The 16,097-nt window shown below is 43.8% G+C and overlaps 1 protein-coding gene across 13 annotated transcripts in view; it reads left to right on the plus strand.

Annotated features, from left to right (window-relative positions):
* Positions 1-16,097, plus strand: part of mical2b (microtubule associated monooxygenase, calponin and LIM domain containing 2b) — a 61,253-nt gene that overhangs the window by 18,011 nt on the left and 27,145 nt on the right. For 9 of the 13 annotated variants that reach the window (XM_041838253.2, XM_041838252.2, XM_041838250.2 and 6 more), the window contains 21 exons: positions 987-1,088; positions 2,553-2,708; positions 3,277-3,377; positions 4,598-4,855; positions 5,587-5,702; positions 6,026-6,152; positions 7,228-7,318; positions 8,034-8,181; positions 8,967-9,166; positions 9,947-10,050; positions 10,366-10,437; positions 10,566-10,691; positions 12,070-12,189; positions 12,473-12,727; positions 13,059-13,175; positions 13,660-13,794; positions 14,427-14,519; positions 14,656-14,748; positions 15,350-15,536; positions 15,643-15,719; positions 15,900-15,981. In XM_041838253.2, the coding sequence (XP_041694187.2) occupies positions 987-1,088; positions 2,553-2,708; positions 3,277-3,377; positions 4,598-4,855; positions 5,587-5,702; positions 6,026-6,152; positions 7,228-7,318; positions 8,034-8,181; positions 8,967-9,166; positions 9,947-10,050; positions 10,366-10,437; positions 10,566-10,691; positions 12,070-12,189; positions 12,473-12,727; positions 13,059-13,175; positions 13,660-13,794; positions 14,427-14,519; positions 14,656-14,748; positions 15,350-15,536; positions 15,643-15,719; positions 15,900-15,981 (2,760 nt within the window). Of the gene's footprint in view, positions 1-986; positions 1,089-2,552; positions 2,709-3,276; positions 3,378-4,597; positions 4,856-5,564; positions 5,703-6,025; positions 6,153-7,227; positions 7,319-8,033; positions 8,182-8,966; positions 9,167-9,946; positions 10,051-10,365; positions 10,438-10,565; positions 10,692-12,069; positions 12,190-12,472; positions 12,728-13,058; positions 13,176-13,659; positions 13,795-14,426; positions 14,520-14,655; positions 14,749-15,349; positions 15,537-15,642; positions 15,720-15,899; positions 15,982-16,097 lie in introns of those variants that run through there. The other 4 variants (XM_041838257.2, XM_041838258.2, XM_041838259.2 and 1 more) reach the window with 4 other exon arrangements.

Here is a 16,097-nt window from a genome sequence, read left to right on the forward strand (position 1 = left end):
CAGTCTGTGAAAGCATGGCACTAAACAGCTGTGTTTACAACACGGTTTGTTTCATGCTTGAATGTTTGTTAGAAATCTGCTTTTTACATTTCTGTTCATTTGTTGTTCATATTGAGTTCGTATGATTAGCACTATTGCTGATGTTTCATTGGTTGGCTGCACCAGGTCTTTCTCTGCCTCAAGCCCTGGTACTTGATCAAAATGACATCACACACCACAGATGGATTGGCTACTTCTCAATCTTGTGTTCTTGATTTAGAAACCCGTGGCCGCATAATTCAATTTACGAGTAGAGGCTGCCTCTAGGTCTGCAGTGAAGCGCATGTGCTTTGTAGGTCAGTGTTGCTTGCCTAATTTTTAGTTGATGCCAAAAACAAGCCCAATGTATATTTCCGAAGCTGTATTTCAAAGTCCCTCAGAGTACCTCAACTGCTGTAACTGCCCCACTTGATTTTGAACATTTAATTTGAACAAACCTCCTGTTTTCTTTACCCCAGTTAGTTTATACAGTAGCATACGGTTGTCCCTAGACTGATAAAGATGGAAGACTAGCCTAAATGTAGGGTTGCAATGTGTCCTCTGCAGCAGTGACTGGGTTCTTCAGGGGGTACCTCAGGAGAAAGTGCTGTGGGCATGGTGTGTTTCTGTGAGACTGTGTGGCAGGAGTGTTGAGCTAATATGGAGAGGGTCTCTGTTTCTCTCTGCGTCATTGCCACTCACCACGCTGCATTGTGAAAGATTACAAACCCTCAGCAAGACTTCAGCTATTTATAGTTGGAGACAACTTAGCTATGTATTTAACAGTGCCTTCACATTCATCAAAAAGCACAATGTAGTGACTTGTCATCAATAACAAACATGTCTCAAATGCAACCTTAACAGTCATGGAAAATAGAAAATGTTTACAATATATTCCTTGCTGTATTGATTTGGCTTGCCACTGTCTCTGAACGCTTGTCTAATACTGTATGTTGTCCTTTTCCCAGGGCCTGGATGGAGAGCTGAGATCAGACCAGCAAACCACCCCCTTGCTGACTTTGACTTTGACGTGGTGATCGGTGCAGATGGACGCAGAAACACGCTAGACGGTGAGAAGAACACATGATGGGGATGTTATTTGCTCTACACACTATGTTTGACTGTGTAAACATTGACAGTAGTCTGTAAGACCCTTGGGCATGGCTAAAGTTGCACACCTGAACAATTAGAGCCTTGTCTTGGAAACATTTTCAACTAAAGAAGGGGCAAAAATGACAGACTTTGGCCCTTAGCTTGCCAGTCATAAACACTTTATGGTCATAAAATACTTCAAATGTCAGTCATATCTTAAAGGGAAGGTCCAATAGAACTGCACACAAGGTGTTCCAGTATGTGAGAGGAAACATGCCTGAGGGAATAAGTTGTGCTGAGCTATTAACCTACATTTTTGTTTTATTTATTCGGTTATTACACAACTAATTGACCGACATTTAGTTAATATTTTTTCCTTAGCCCAATGCTCCGTTTCCCAATGCTCCAAATAATCAACCTAGTTCAACACAAACTTGGTAATTAACTACAATGACCATAATCCATTGTGCCTGTTTTTTCCATCTCAGCCAGAGATGGATACACTTTTACACCTGCTACTTTAGGTTCGATACACACAGACCATGAGAGGAATGTACACAACAACAATGAGAGAGAGGGATAGAGATAGTTCGTGAAAGTATGCCTTATCTACTTTGAAACACTAGTAAAATGATTTCGTCAGACAGCTCTGCAGCATACTTAGGCAGGTTAGCCTAGCTAAGTGGGATGACTGAAGACTGCACAAAGATAACGTTGTCTGGCTGGCTGGCTGCTACTGCCTGAGCAGAGATGTGAAGATGACTTTAAGGAATGAAAAATAATAATAATCAAATGAAGTAATATAACTTAAATATCTTATTTCAATAGAAAAAAGGAAATTACTATGACGTCTACAGTATGTGGATCTGACAGACAATGGAATATTTTCAATGTTTTGAATGTTCACTATTTTTGGCTTTGGAATTTTCATTAAAAAGCTCTAAAATCATATTTTTGGGGGTTTTGTTAATCGAAAACCGGGATAATTTTTTGGGACTACTCGTCTTCATCTGCAGTTAATTCTAGATAGTGCAGGGAACCTTTGACCTGTGTCAGAGCACATTACCCGGAAGTCCACCTGAGAAGATGAACAGCTTGTATACGGATGGAACCTGGTCATGTGACATGGGTGAAAGTCAATTACAGTATTGGCATCGGTCTTGAGTGTAGTCTGTACCTAAAAAGGAAAATAAATGGGTTAGTTGTCACCCAGACAAGAGTATTGCTCAGAAAAAGTTCAAATGTAGTATTTTATAATGCCCCTAATGCTTGTGTTGTTTTATATCATTATTTGAACCTTATCAGCCTGTAGTTCCTTATAACACTAAAATGATTACTCTGTGATAAGTCAATCTGACCCAGTTTAATCCGGTATAAAATGATTAACTTCCAAGATGTTCTGTGTCAGCAGAACAATAATGATGCTTTGCCGTGTACTGTAGGTTTCGGGAGGAAAGAGTTCCGGGGCAAGCTGGCCATCGCCATCACAGCCAACTTCGTCAACAGGAATACCACAGCCGAGGCCAAGGTGGAGGAGATCAGCGGAGTGGCCTTCATCTTCAACCAGAAGTTCTTCCTGGATCTCAAAGAGGAGACCGGTGGGCCATCTCACAAACCTGACCCCACACACACCTACTGTACCCCTCTCCAGGGCATTGACCTCTAGCCAGGTCTTAGATCTGTTTGTGCGATCTTGCCAACTCTTATGGTCATTGATGTGCGACCAGGCTAATTTACTTCGAGAATGCTGTTTCCCTAGGTGTCATCACATCAGTCCAGTGGGAACCGCAATATGTTTTAATCAATGAAACCAGTGTGGCTCCTACGAAGAAGGGAGTGTTTATGCTGAAGTACGAGCCTGTCGGGTAGATAAGAAATGCTTTCCCATGTTAACACACCTTGGAGGATCTAGTGCTGCTGATTCTAGCAGCCTGCTTAGCTTTGTGAGGTTCAGCAGCGTGAAGACAGGCCGGAATCCCCTCCCCTCCAATCCCCTCTTAATGAAAGGGTCGTGTCCCATCACTCACATTTTTATAAGATACACACTGGATTTGCCACTGAGCCAGTCCCTACTGTACGACCGGTTCAACCAATATGGTTGTACGGTCAACCTAGTCAACATGACTGACATAAAGTTGTTTATGAAGCTTTGTGTTGTGGTTGCAGGGATTGATCTGGAGAACATTGTGTACTACAGAGACAACACACACTACTTTGTGATGACCGCAAAGAAGCAGAGTCTGCTGGACAAAGGAGTCATCATTCATGTGAGTGTTTGTTTTGCTATTTTGTGTTCTCTTCCCCAATATGCCACTCCCCACAGCGCAGATATTTACAGCTGTGCCATTGTGCCCCATCTGCCAGAGGGGTGCCAAATCTTAGCCCTGGCATTAAACTGAGAATAAAAACACAAGACAAGATTATATTGGAGTGGAGTGAGTGGGGAAAAAGTGTTGCTGGGTGAGAAGGAATCTGGGCCATCTGGCAGTGTGTGTGTGGACGTGTTTAACTATACGTCTGTGTCTCAGTCAGGGCACCAGTGATTACCGCCCCATTTCATTAGTATCCCCAGGGAGGCCCATCACTCACAAACCCAGCATGCTTCTCAACATCACACAGAGGGAGAGAGGCGCAGAGAGTTGGCAGCGGCCTCATTTACATGAGTCATAACGATGAGTACTCTGTCTCTCTGCAGGATGCAATGTCCTCTGAGAGGATTAGGGGAATGAGTGGGGTTATTATTACAACAGTACACATTGTATCAGGAAGAGGTCTATTAACACATACAGCCCTCCCTGGCTTCATTTCCATAAGAGATGTTTTGTAGTGGTCTCTGAAGGCTCGTTTCCATTTCATACTCTCCCTTAGTGAAGACCGAGTCCTCATCCCTCCTGCTCTAAATGTGACCTCCGTGTGTAGAGTCTCAAAACTCTAATTATAGCACTGCTGCCTTGACTTGTTGGATTTGTCAGCAAGCTCTTGAATTGCATCTTAATTCCGACAATACGTTTTGATCAAATAATATGTTGGTGATTACGGTATGATTTGCCTGTGAGAGAGCAGATCCGTAAGAATAATGGGGTAGACGTGTAGCCCCTGTAATTGCTTGCTCCCTGAGGTGAGACCTGTTCCTTTGATGTTTCAGCAGCTGGTTAAAATAAACTGCCTTGTACTGTATAGTGTTTCCAGTCCTGCTTATGTGTTCAGAAATGTTGAACAAAACGGTCTAGGGCTACTGTAAAGTATTTGGGGCCTGTTGTCACCCCCTCAGTCTGATCTCTACAGGATCAAGAGCGATTCGATACAGTAGGTCGGGCCCTGATGTTCTGCTGACCATGTGACCTGACCAGGAAAATCTTTAAGCCCCAGTTATAGGCTACAACCATCTCTAGGGCTACAACTAGGGCCTGGTAGAGGTTGAGCTCTGATCCTTTCGGAGCAATACCACTGATTTCCCATCAACCCTCCCTGTTTCTTGGTCCTGCAGGATTATATTGAAACAGAGAAGCTGCTGGGCCGGGACAACGTGAACCAGGAGGCTCTTCTCTCCTACGCCCGCGAGGCGGCCGACTTTGGCACCAACTACCAGTTGCCTTCTCTGGACTACGCCATCAACCACTGCAGCCAGCCCGACGTGGCCATGTTCGACTTCACCTGCATGTACGCCTCGGAGAACGCAGCTCTGGTCAGGGAGAAGTACGGACACCAGCTACTGGTGTCTCTGGTGGGGGACAGTCTACTGGAGGTGAGGGAGGGGTTGACTTCATACTAGATGTTGTACTGTTATGGGTGAAATGTATACACACAACTAGGTTGTATTCATTTGGACGCAACGTAGAAAAATGTAGCAAACATTTGCAGCAGAAAACAAAGACAAGCATTTCTTATTGGACAACTTCAGGTTTTTCCTCCGTTTCAGTCCGTTTTTCATCTGTTTGGTGCTTTAATAAATATGGCGCAGGTATAGATCACTGTTAATTTATAAATAAATAATAAATAAATTGGTCATTTAGCAGACGCTCTTATCCAGAGCGACTTACAGGAGCAATTAGGGTTAAGTGCCTTGCTCAAGTGCACATCGACAGATTTTTCACCTAGTCGGCTCGGGGATTAGAACCAGCGACCTTTCGGTTACTGGCACAACGCTCTTACCCACTAAGCTACCTGCCGCCCTCACTATAGTGCCAGTCGATATTCAAAGCTATGCCTCTCAAGTCACAAGAGCCAACAATAGATGTGTTGAATGTAAAAGCAAATCCTGTTTCAACTTGTTTGAAGAAGCAAATGTGGGAATGGAAGGCTCCTTTTTTTTGTGGGGATTGTTTGCCTTTGGGATGGTTACAGTAGATCAGATGAGCATGGTTTTCCCCACACATATTCCCTATAGGCAGATTAAGAACATTTCTAGTTTGCTTATTGTTGCTGAGCTACTAGTGTGTGTGTCCTGAATGTAGTGTATGAGTTATCTTTCTCTAGCCCTTCTGGCCCATGGGGACTGGCTGTGCTAGAGGGTTCCTGGCTGCCTTTGACACAGTGTGGATGGTGAGGGGCTGGGCGCAGGGCAAGACCCCCCTGGAGATCCTGGCAGAAAGGTACTACAGTAGGCTGAGGGGCGGGGTGTCACTAAAGTCATGTTTACGTCCTTACACAGACCTAATGTAAATGGGATGAGTTTCTATTGACACTTACTTAATCCAAAAGATGAGAAACTGGTTTCAGTAACTGAAAATAGCTGTCAGGTGTCTTCATTCAAATTAGGATTAGATCCATGTTACAGGTTAGTAAATGTTTGGTTATCCTATTAGTGGAAGTTATGGGTATTTTGTGATGTTTACTGTTCCGCAGTATGACAGGTCATCTGTTGTTCGGCTTTTAACAGAAAATGAATGATTTTCATCTCCTGTTACGTTTGTAGGGAGAGTCTCTACAGGCTATTACCCCAAACAACGACAGAGAACATCTCAAAGAACTTTGAGCAGTACACCATCGACCCAGTGACACGGTACCCCAACCTCAACTCCAGCTGTGTCAAGCCACATCAGGTCTGTCTGAGATGGAGAGTACCTCACACTTTAAACAGGTTGTGTTGTTTTATTTAGAACAGTTGACATTAACATGCTTGACATGTATTGACATTTGCATGTTAATTAAGGATCGGACCCTTTTTTTCAATTTTCGTCTAAAATGACATACCCAAATGTAACTGCCTGTAGCTCAGGACCTGAAGCAAGGATATTCATATTCTTGATACCATTTGAAAGGAAACACTTTGAAGTTTGTGGAAATGTGAAATTAATGTAGGAGAATATAACACATTAGATCTGGTAAAAGATAATACAAACAAAAAAAACATGCATTTTCCATCTTTGAAATGCAAGAGAAAGGCCACAATATAATATTGCAGTTTAGGTGCAATTTAGATTTTGGCCACTAGATGGCAGCAGTGTGTGCGCAAAGTTTCAGATTGATCCAGTGAAGCATTGCAATACTGGACTATTTTGTATCAAGTCTGCCCAAATATGCCGAATTGGTCAATTGATACATTTTCAAGTACATAACTATAGAGAACATACATTTTGTATTACCATATCATTTTTGTAAGTTTACACACTCCCAGGAATTTCATACATGTTGGATCATTAGCTTATACACTATCTTTCACACATCTAGATGGCCGGGTGGGGTGGGTGTGGAGCCATAGACAGCAGGGGTTCAAACTGTAGAACCCAGTTCCTACATTTGAATATAAAAATGGATTTTATCAAACAAAACTATGCTACATTTTATCTCTGGGACCCTTAGGATGACAAAAGTACATTATTTGCCTTCAGAGGTGAATGTATCAAACCAGTTGCCATGACACGTTTTTTGTTGCTGTGCACTCTCAAACAATAGCATGGTATTTTTTCACAGTAATAGCTACTGTAAATTGGACAGTGCCGTTAGAATAAAAATAATTTAAGCTTTCTGCCCATATAAGACATTTCTATGTCCTGGAAAGTTTGCTGTTACTTACTTACAACAGTCATGCTAATCACATTAGCGCACGTTAGCTCAACCGTCCCGTATACGGGACACCGATCCCGTAGAGATTAAATAAACTCATCTCTCTCTCAGGTGTGTCACCTGTTCATAGACGGGCAGCAGGACTCCTGTCCTCTGGAACGACGTGGACCCACGCATAGATCTGTCAGTCTCTCCAGACGAGGTGAGTCTTCACAAACACAGACTGACCACAGTCTGAGATCTGTCATCTCAATGACTAACCCATGTCTGAGTCATCCTCTAATCATATCAGACCGGCTCAGACCCACGTAGGCCAGGACAGAAATTACGCCTGCAGTTCCACTCATCATAGATCGTTGACTTGAATGGAAATGTCTGTTCTACAGGTAGCCTAGCAGTTAAGAGCGTTGGGCCAGTAACCGAAAGGTTGCTGGTTCGAATCCCCGAGCTGACTGTGAACAATCTGTCGATGTGACCTTGAGCAAGGCACTTAATGCTAATTGCTCCTGTAAGTCGCTCTGGATAGGAGCGTCTTCTAAATGACTAAAATGTAATTGTATTTCTATGGCCCAGGAGCTGACCGTGAGGATGTGGTTCTCCAATAAACTTGCCTCAGCTGAGAGTTAATAAAAGGAACAAAAGCTTATCACAGTTACAGGCCGTCACACCCACTTTAAACAATGACTGCTGTCACATTACACGAAACGGGGTCAGACATGCCCAACAAAAGCGTGTGCTGGCCTACACTCCCCTTCCCTTACCTCCTACTCCCTTTACCTTGAAGAGGTGTTATTACACCACTGTGATGTCTAGAAACTCTAGCCAGTGTAGCCAGGTGTGTTTATCTTTCTCTGTGGGTTTATTTGGAGGATGTCAGTGATTGGCTGACTGATTGGTGGACCCCTCTTCTCCCACAGAGTCGGACATCCAGCCAAGCCGCCTCCTCACCTGGTGTCAGAAGCAGACTCGGGGGTATAGAGGCGTGGACGTCACCAACCTCACCTCCTCCTGGAAGAGTGGCCTGGCGCTCTGTGCTCTTATACACCGCATCCGGCCTGACCTCATGTGAGAGAACAAACATGTGTATATACATTGTACACACACACACACACACACACACACAGTCGTGGTCTTATCACCACAATCAAAGCACACACTGATTATCATATTGTCTGTGGCCATGCACTGCCTTTGGTTCTGTCAGATGTTATGCTGTTGAAAATGTGAACAGTGACATTGAACACTTCTGTTAAACTTAAGGTGTGGGACTCCAGAGTTAAACACTGTGCTATATGTCCTGAACTTTGTAGGCAACAGCAAGGTTTCTCTAAGTAGAAAAATTAGAAATGGCCTAAACCACACAAAGGAAATAGCATTTTGGTTTTCATATTGCACTCCAAATGTTTATAAAGCATTTGAACTTACAGTATTAGATACTGACGGCACTTATGAGGAGCTCCACGCCTTTAAATGTTTCCAGTTGACCTGTGGGTGTATTATCCCTTACGCGGTCTTCTCAAACCATCTTTGTGTGAGAGGGCAGCCGTGATGACATCATCCCTCTGGTTCTAGCTCCACATTCGGTAATTCCCCCCTGCCCATGTGATTCCACAGTTCGTTCTGAATTGAACCATTTTATGGAAAGGAAACCTGTTTATAACAGTACTATGGGCTGTTGCTAAGGGCCTTAGATGTCACATTTCAGTTCCCCTTTCATCACTCTGTTGGTGTGGAACGATTTATCAAATGCATCATTAAACCAACATTCTCACTTCATCAGGGAAACAACTTTATTAAGATCTTATAGGATGTAAACCTGATGCCTCTTATCTTTCTATCTTTCTTTTTAGTGACTTTGACTGCCTGAATGAGGAGGACTCTGCCAAGAACAACCAACTGGCCTTTGACATAGCAGAGCGTGAGTTTGGGATCCAGCCCATGACCACGGGGAAGGAGATGGCTCTGGACCAGGACCCAGACAAGCTGATGATGGTGCTGTACATCTCCAAGGTTTACGAGATGTTCCGCAACTCACCTGCAGCCATCACTGGTAGGCTGCTGTTCTGGGTCATTCTCTCACGCCTCATCTGATGCCTTACACAGGACAAAACACTTCCAGAAGTAGCTACTGCACACACGGCCCCTGCTCAAGAGCGTCTACTTCCTGAAGCCCCAGAAATGTAAATGTCATGCACAATGGTGACATAATAGGACCCTGAATTCCGATATGTTACCTACCATACTTCCTATTGAAAATAATGTTGCTATAATGCCTACTATTCTCCATGAATTACTCCATAACTGTGGGGTTTTACTACTCCTAAGGTTTGCTATATCTCAGTTACATGCAGTATTCTGAAGGTTAGATTGAGGTAAGCTTCAATCCATAATGAGGATGGTGTGTGACTGAGCGGTTATGACTTTGCGTCTGTCATGGTAGGATAGGATTGCATGTTACACAAATGCATGTAGGCCCCAGTTCAGGTCACCTCACCCTCATGGTAATAATAATGCCTCTATGATCTATAGCGCTACCTTTATAGAATACAGTAGGCATTATGGGATGTCATTCAACAAGAATAATGATTTAGCCAGATAATTGGTTAATGGGGGAACTAATGGGTAATGCCCTCACAATAGTCTGACACTTGAATAATCATATTGAACCCATTTCCAACTGTGGATACTGTAGTCTTTTGTTTGTGATTTTTATTTTCACATTTCTCTAATATCTGGTTACCCTCTTGATTTGGCCTGACCTGGTTTGGCTGGTTGAATAATATCACGTATCAAAATGCCCATTACAACACGCTGCTATGCTTTGTTACAGGTACAAGGGAAACGGATGAGAACAATGAGGACTCTTCATCAGAGTCTGCAAACTCAGTTTACAACTTAATGAACCAAACACAGCCAAGAAAGAGGATCCCAAAGGTACCATGAGCTCTCCCTCCCCCTCTTCCTCACCCATCTGCAGGCTTTAAAAGGAAAGCATTGCAACAACAAAGGCCTCCATGTAAATCAGATTTAGCCTACGTAAAGTGTTTGTGTCAACATAGGTGCATGTTAACTTTGCAGATAAAAGCAATTCCTCCGTGCCAATAGGAGTAGATAAGGTATGTGAACGAGAGATAATCTAGATCTTCCAAGGCATACTTTCTTATCAATAACCCTCAGACTCCATAACCTTTGACTGGGACATGAATAAGGTGAATAAATGGTGTATTTTGTACTACCTTTTCCTCACAGGAGGACAAGAAGTTGGAGGAAAAGGACCCAATGAGCAAAAGACGACGAAAGGGCAGCAACTACTTAGAGGAGGTGTGTTGGTAGCATCAAGTATATCTCTATCAGCAGTATGGTCTTAGAGGGCACCATTTGAATGTCGATAAGGGACTGATCATTCATTTGTGTCTTCTCTTCCTCTCTATGGCTGGTTGTGTCTCCAGTTGTCCTGTCAGAGTGCCCCCCCTGCAGGCGAGGGCGGGGAGCAGAATAAGGTGCGCTCCATGGCCACCCAGCTGCTGGCCAAGATTGAGGAGAATGGGGCACCCGGCGGTGCCCTGCGCAAGAAGGTGAGCAGCTCCAGCTGTAGTGTACTCTGACCAGAGGGGTTAATGGTTATGGTCCCTGTACACTGTGCTGTGTAGAGACAGTGACTAATATCCCAGTAAGGCAGGTAATGTGGATGGTTGCGTACTGACTACTCGATGCGCTCAGTGCTGATGGTTACTGTAAGACTCTTCAGTCCTAGACTCTGTATGTTGGCCCAACATCATACTACCTTTTAAGACTGAATGTTCATGTTGTCTGTACGTTTCTTCTGATGGCTATCTGGTTTTAGAATCAATCTGTACGACTGCATGCCGGCAGTCTTTTCAAATGTTTGCCTGTCGTTTTATGAAATTGTATTTTTAGGCCATACACAGACCGGTCTTGTCTTATGTTGAAGGATGGTACTGTGTGCTACAATGTGGTATTGTATGTCTGTGTATTCAGTTCTGGGAGAGATTAGAAAAGGACATTCATTTCATAGACCTGTTTTTACATTAGGGGAGAGCCCACATGCCCTTGTATCCAATTCTGCAGCGTTGCTGCTACCATAATCCTGTTTGAATACAGCCCATTGTGTTGGAAGACTGGAAAATGGGACAAATCCTCCACTCCTCCTCCCACTGCCCTTGGGTACACTGAAACTCCTGAGTGGCGCAGCGGTCAAAGGCACTGCATCTCAGTGCTAGAGGCGTCATTACAGACCCCCTGGTTAGATTCCAGGCTGTATCACAATCCGGCCGTGATTGGGAGTCCCATACGGCGGCGCACAATTGGCCCAGCGTTGTCCAGTTTTGGCCGGGGTAGGCCGTCATTGTAAAATAAGAAATTGTTCTTAACTGACTTGCCTAGTTAAAAATTTTTTTTTATATATATACATACATACAGTTTGAGGACAAATTCTAATTAAACTTTTCCTCTTTCTCCTTCCTATGTTTTTGTGAGGGGTAGCTTATTGGTAATGGTCAAGAAAGCTATGAAGAGATTGAAGATTATTTATTGTATTGTTTTACTTCCTACAATAACATACTTCTAATATATGGACCACTACATTAGTCACACAGTAAGATGATCTACTGCTGTCTAAGAAGAGGGAGGCTGTCCCTGGATTATAGGATTATAGAAGGTTGTGCATTTGAAACCTTGATACAGAAGTGAATACAGTTTGATCTGCCTGTGAAGCCCTAGGAAAGGACTGAGTGGCTCTGTTAGCAGGGTATCTGTTCAAATACTCTAAATGCCTTGAAATATCTGATTATGGTGTTGAATGCCATGGTTATGGAACACATACAGTGTAATGGATGACAGCAGTGTGTGGTTTTGAATGGTAGTACAGAAACCAATCATTCTGTACTGCTCCTCTGTCCCTTCCTTCATTCTCTGTGTCTGCTGCTCTGTCAGTCTGATTGGGACTCTGATTCAAGCCGTCCTTCATCTCCTTCTCTGGATATGACGGAGAACCCTCGCTTCGCTAAGCCCAAGGAACAGCCCCCTCCTCCACCCACACGCCCCAAGTGGCAGGTACAGTCAAATCACCCAAGCTGTGTGTTGAGACCAGGAAGGGTCAGCCACTGCATCATAAACCAAGTAATGTAGTTTAAAAATCCCCCACACCCTAACCTATAGCCTATGATAACAAAATAATCAATGGTTAAAAATCACCATAGTCTAGGACAAGAGTCTTTGAAAAGACACCCCTTTTACTCGACTCACTGTAGACAGTGATGACCCTGGAGGTTCGCCCTCTACTGGCTGGAGGTCAGTTCTGCTTTACACATTGCCATGTGTGTATGTCTGCTTTCAGCCATCCATCTATATGCGACTCTTAGAAGAGCCTGCAGCTGTGGCGCAACCCACTCCCCTGTACGTACCCACAAGGTCCTGGAGTCCTCCACAGGATGATCAAACACATGCCTCTCCGCGCGCAGAGTTCGTGCAGCAGAGAGTGTGGATTCCACGCACCGAAACCCCAGACGATGTAGATTACCCAGAACACCCCTCTCCTGACCCGACAGGGATGGGCCAGCACATAGAGAAGCTGGGGGACAAGATGAACCAGGTGACATGAGCCTGTGGTCTGTATGGACAGCATGTTAGCTCCATTCACAGCCATGCACTCACAGTAAAACAATGTTTGTGTGGATAATGGATTCAAGCCCATTCAACATGGTAAATCCAATTCTGCCTTAGCCACAAAAGTCTAGCAGACGGCACAACACGCCAACAAAAACACCATTGTTTGAAAGGTACAAAATTGCTAAATGGTGTTTATACCCCACATCAATTTAAATGTGGATTATAACTGCTGTTCAGTATTTATCGTTTTTACTTGCCTATTTCCTGCAGTTTGACTTTCACACTTTTTTCCTTTACCTGTTGCTGTTCTTCAGACAAAAGTGCAAACCGTAACGACTAGGGAGTTTAACAGAATGAGTATAAAGGAGAGGGCTGTGCTCCTGCGTTCTATGTTCCCTGGGTCCAAGACTCCTCAAGTGAAAGAGTATAAGGTGAAAGTGTTGTACCACCCCTCGCCTGCCTGTCTAACCCCATCTAAGGAAATGAGGCACAGTAATGTTTGTCCTTGTACACAAGTTCTGTTTGACTGTCTCACCCTGTTTGGAATAATAAAATGTCACCAGTCAAACCTACTCACATTTACTGAGAGTGGAGCATGTTTTTGAAGTCTGGTAACAGCTTGATAATCCATTTTAAATGAATTTAGTGGCAGAGGTTGTTTTCTTGCAGCATGTCTGGTTTCCATGGTGTTGCGGTTCTGAGAATTCCAGGTCAGGTGACCTCCCTCTGCATGATGAACGTTGTCTGTGATACTAATGAGTGAATGTTGATATAAAGGATGAGCTGTTGAATTTTTCTCTGACCAATTGTTTTTCTCCGACTTATATTAAGCTTACATCAGTATCATGGTGGGATGTGAAGGGTTAGATGTCTTGGAGATTTCTCTCATTTCTGATGTGAACTATTTTTCTACAGCCAGATCTATCAACCTCTGCTCAGGACCCCTCTGCCTCTGTCCCTAAAAGCACTTCAATCCAACCTGTCCATGAACCCTCTGCTCTTTCCTACTTCTCTTCTCTTACCCCAACATCTCCTGTGCACCATGACAAGGTAAGGACGGCTGCCGCTAGCAGCTCCTTGTTGTGCTCCTCAGTGACCATCCAGAACTCCCAAAATATCAGTTTACTCTGACCATGTTTGTATTGATTTTAGTGCAGTGGAAGTGCTGCATCAAGTAGACTCATTCAAAAGCCAATCGAACGTTCTGTGAGTTATCAAGCTGAACCATTCAAGCCTGACAATTCTACCGAACAGGTACCAGTAATTTGAAATGCATTGGAAGTGTAAGAATAGAGGAACGACTCAACTCACTGAGTCGGCTCACTCTGACATGTTGTTATTGATGTTAGTGCAATGGGAGTGCTGCATCAGGTAGACTCATTCAAAAGCCAATCAATCGATCGGAGAGTTATGAAGCTGCCCCCATAGTCCACCGAACAGGTATCAGTAAACTTGTAAGAATAGAAGAGACTTGTCAGCTCACTATGACCATGTTTTATTTAGCTTTTAGTGCAATGGGAATGCTGAGACTAGTAGAATAATTTGATCTGAGAGTTATGAAGCTGAACCCTTAGTCTGCCCAACTGGAATCAGTACAAATGTGAAATATAAGAATAGACAACAGATTCTTAGTGTAAGTCTATTAAATCAGCTCTCTCTTACCATGTTCTTATTGGTTTTAGTGCAATGAGAGTGCTGCACCAAGTAGAATGATTCAAAAAACAATTGTTCGATCTGAAAGCTGTCCAGCTGAGCCCTCTAAGCCTGCCAGACAGGTATCAGTAACAACTGCATATCTTTTCATTGCTGAGTAGAAATATAAATTTCTCTATTTTCCTTGATCCTTACTTTTTCCCTTTCTTTGTCTGCCTCTGCTGCTGCCTCCCTTGACCTCTGACTGGGTTCTGTTAGCGGACAGTTGGGAAGGTATCCTCTCGCATAGGTGCTAGGGCTGAAACTCTAGCCATCCTCTATGAAACTGACCACAGGCCTAATGCCTCGCCGGTAAGCACAGTGTGATTAACAATTGCCCAGTGGGAATATACATCACAAGACACACACAAACAAACAAACAAACAAACGAGGGCTCTATATCTATTACCAACCCAAGGTCTCTACTACCAACTTCAGGAGTGTTGGTAACCATCTAAACAACAACCAAGTCATGCCTACTGCTTCAGGATACTACATCTGTTACTAGTAGAAAAGAGGGACTGTGTACTGTAAAACATTCTGACCTGAATCTTACGGTGAATTCTCCAGTCATGAGCCATGGTGTTTTGTGTAAAGGCCTGACTTGTTCCTCATGGCCTTATTACTAATTTGGTTAATAGGTTGTATTGTACTTGGTGTTGATGTTACTCTTCAGTCTGGGTGGTTCTCTGATGGCATGCTCACTAGTTTAATACCACTGCCTGCCTTTTAACATGTAACCCTACTGTGGATGCTAACTTATTAGGTGGTCACACCACCACCTAATACTGTACACTGCTAGAATAAATAGTGTTCTATACAACCAAAAAGGGTTAATTAGCTCCCTAAGCTAACAGCTTGCCTATTATGTTCTCTCCCTAACCTGCTGCTGTTGTCTGCTGTCTCCTGACAGTGTGTTGGAAGGAAGGAGTTCCCTCAGAACCTGGGAGGCAGTGACATGTGTCACTTCTGCTCCAAGCGTGTGTACGTGATGGAGCGTCTCAGCGCTGAGGGCCACTTCTTCCACAGGGAGTGTTTCCGCTGTGACATCTGCAGCTCCACACTACGCCTGGGAGGACACGCCTACAACTCCCAACAGGGTATGATCCTGACACACCCATATACCAGTCTCTCTTCCACCTGGGGGCAGAAGCCGTTTGTGGATTTATTTGATATTTCGTATGAGATTTGATGTGTTTGTTACAGGCAAGTTTTATTGCAAGCTTCACTATTCTCAGCGCCAACCCAGCCTTCAAAATTCAAGCAAGTTCCAGAGGAGAACGGTAAACAGCTTTCAGTAACAAACATAAACAGTCATTTTTACTTAGGATGTATTGTTATGTTTAAACAGTCATTTTTACTTAGGATGTATTGTTATGTTATTCATTATTTTTATAAATGTTTTATTCGTTAGTCAATGCTTAGTCTGATTTTATATATTATGTTGTGCCTATCACACACAGGAGGACCAGGGACATCTGACCTCTTTGCCGGACGGGAGTGACCCCTACTCGGCCACGGGCAGCCTGCAGAGCCAGCCCTCAGGTACCCTGAGTTCCTTCCTTAGGAGAAGCCTGCGCTGGCCTCTGCACGCTGGCCAATCAGTGTGTGAGACGCCCCGCCGGCTGGCCTGCTGGGTGCATGGGGCAGTCGGCCAGGTG

Source organism: Coregonus clupeaformis, chromosome 6 (assembly GCF_020615455.1).
Source record: "Coregonus clupeaformis isolate EN_2021a chromosome 6, ASM2061545v1, whole genome shotgun sequence".
NCBI lineage: Eukaryota > Metazoa > Chordata > Actinopteri > Salmoniformes > Salmonidae > Coregonus > Coregonus clupeaformis.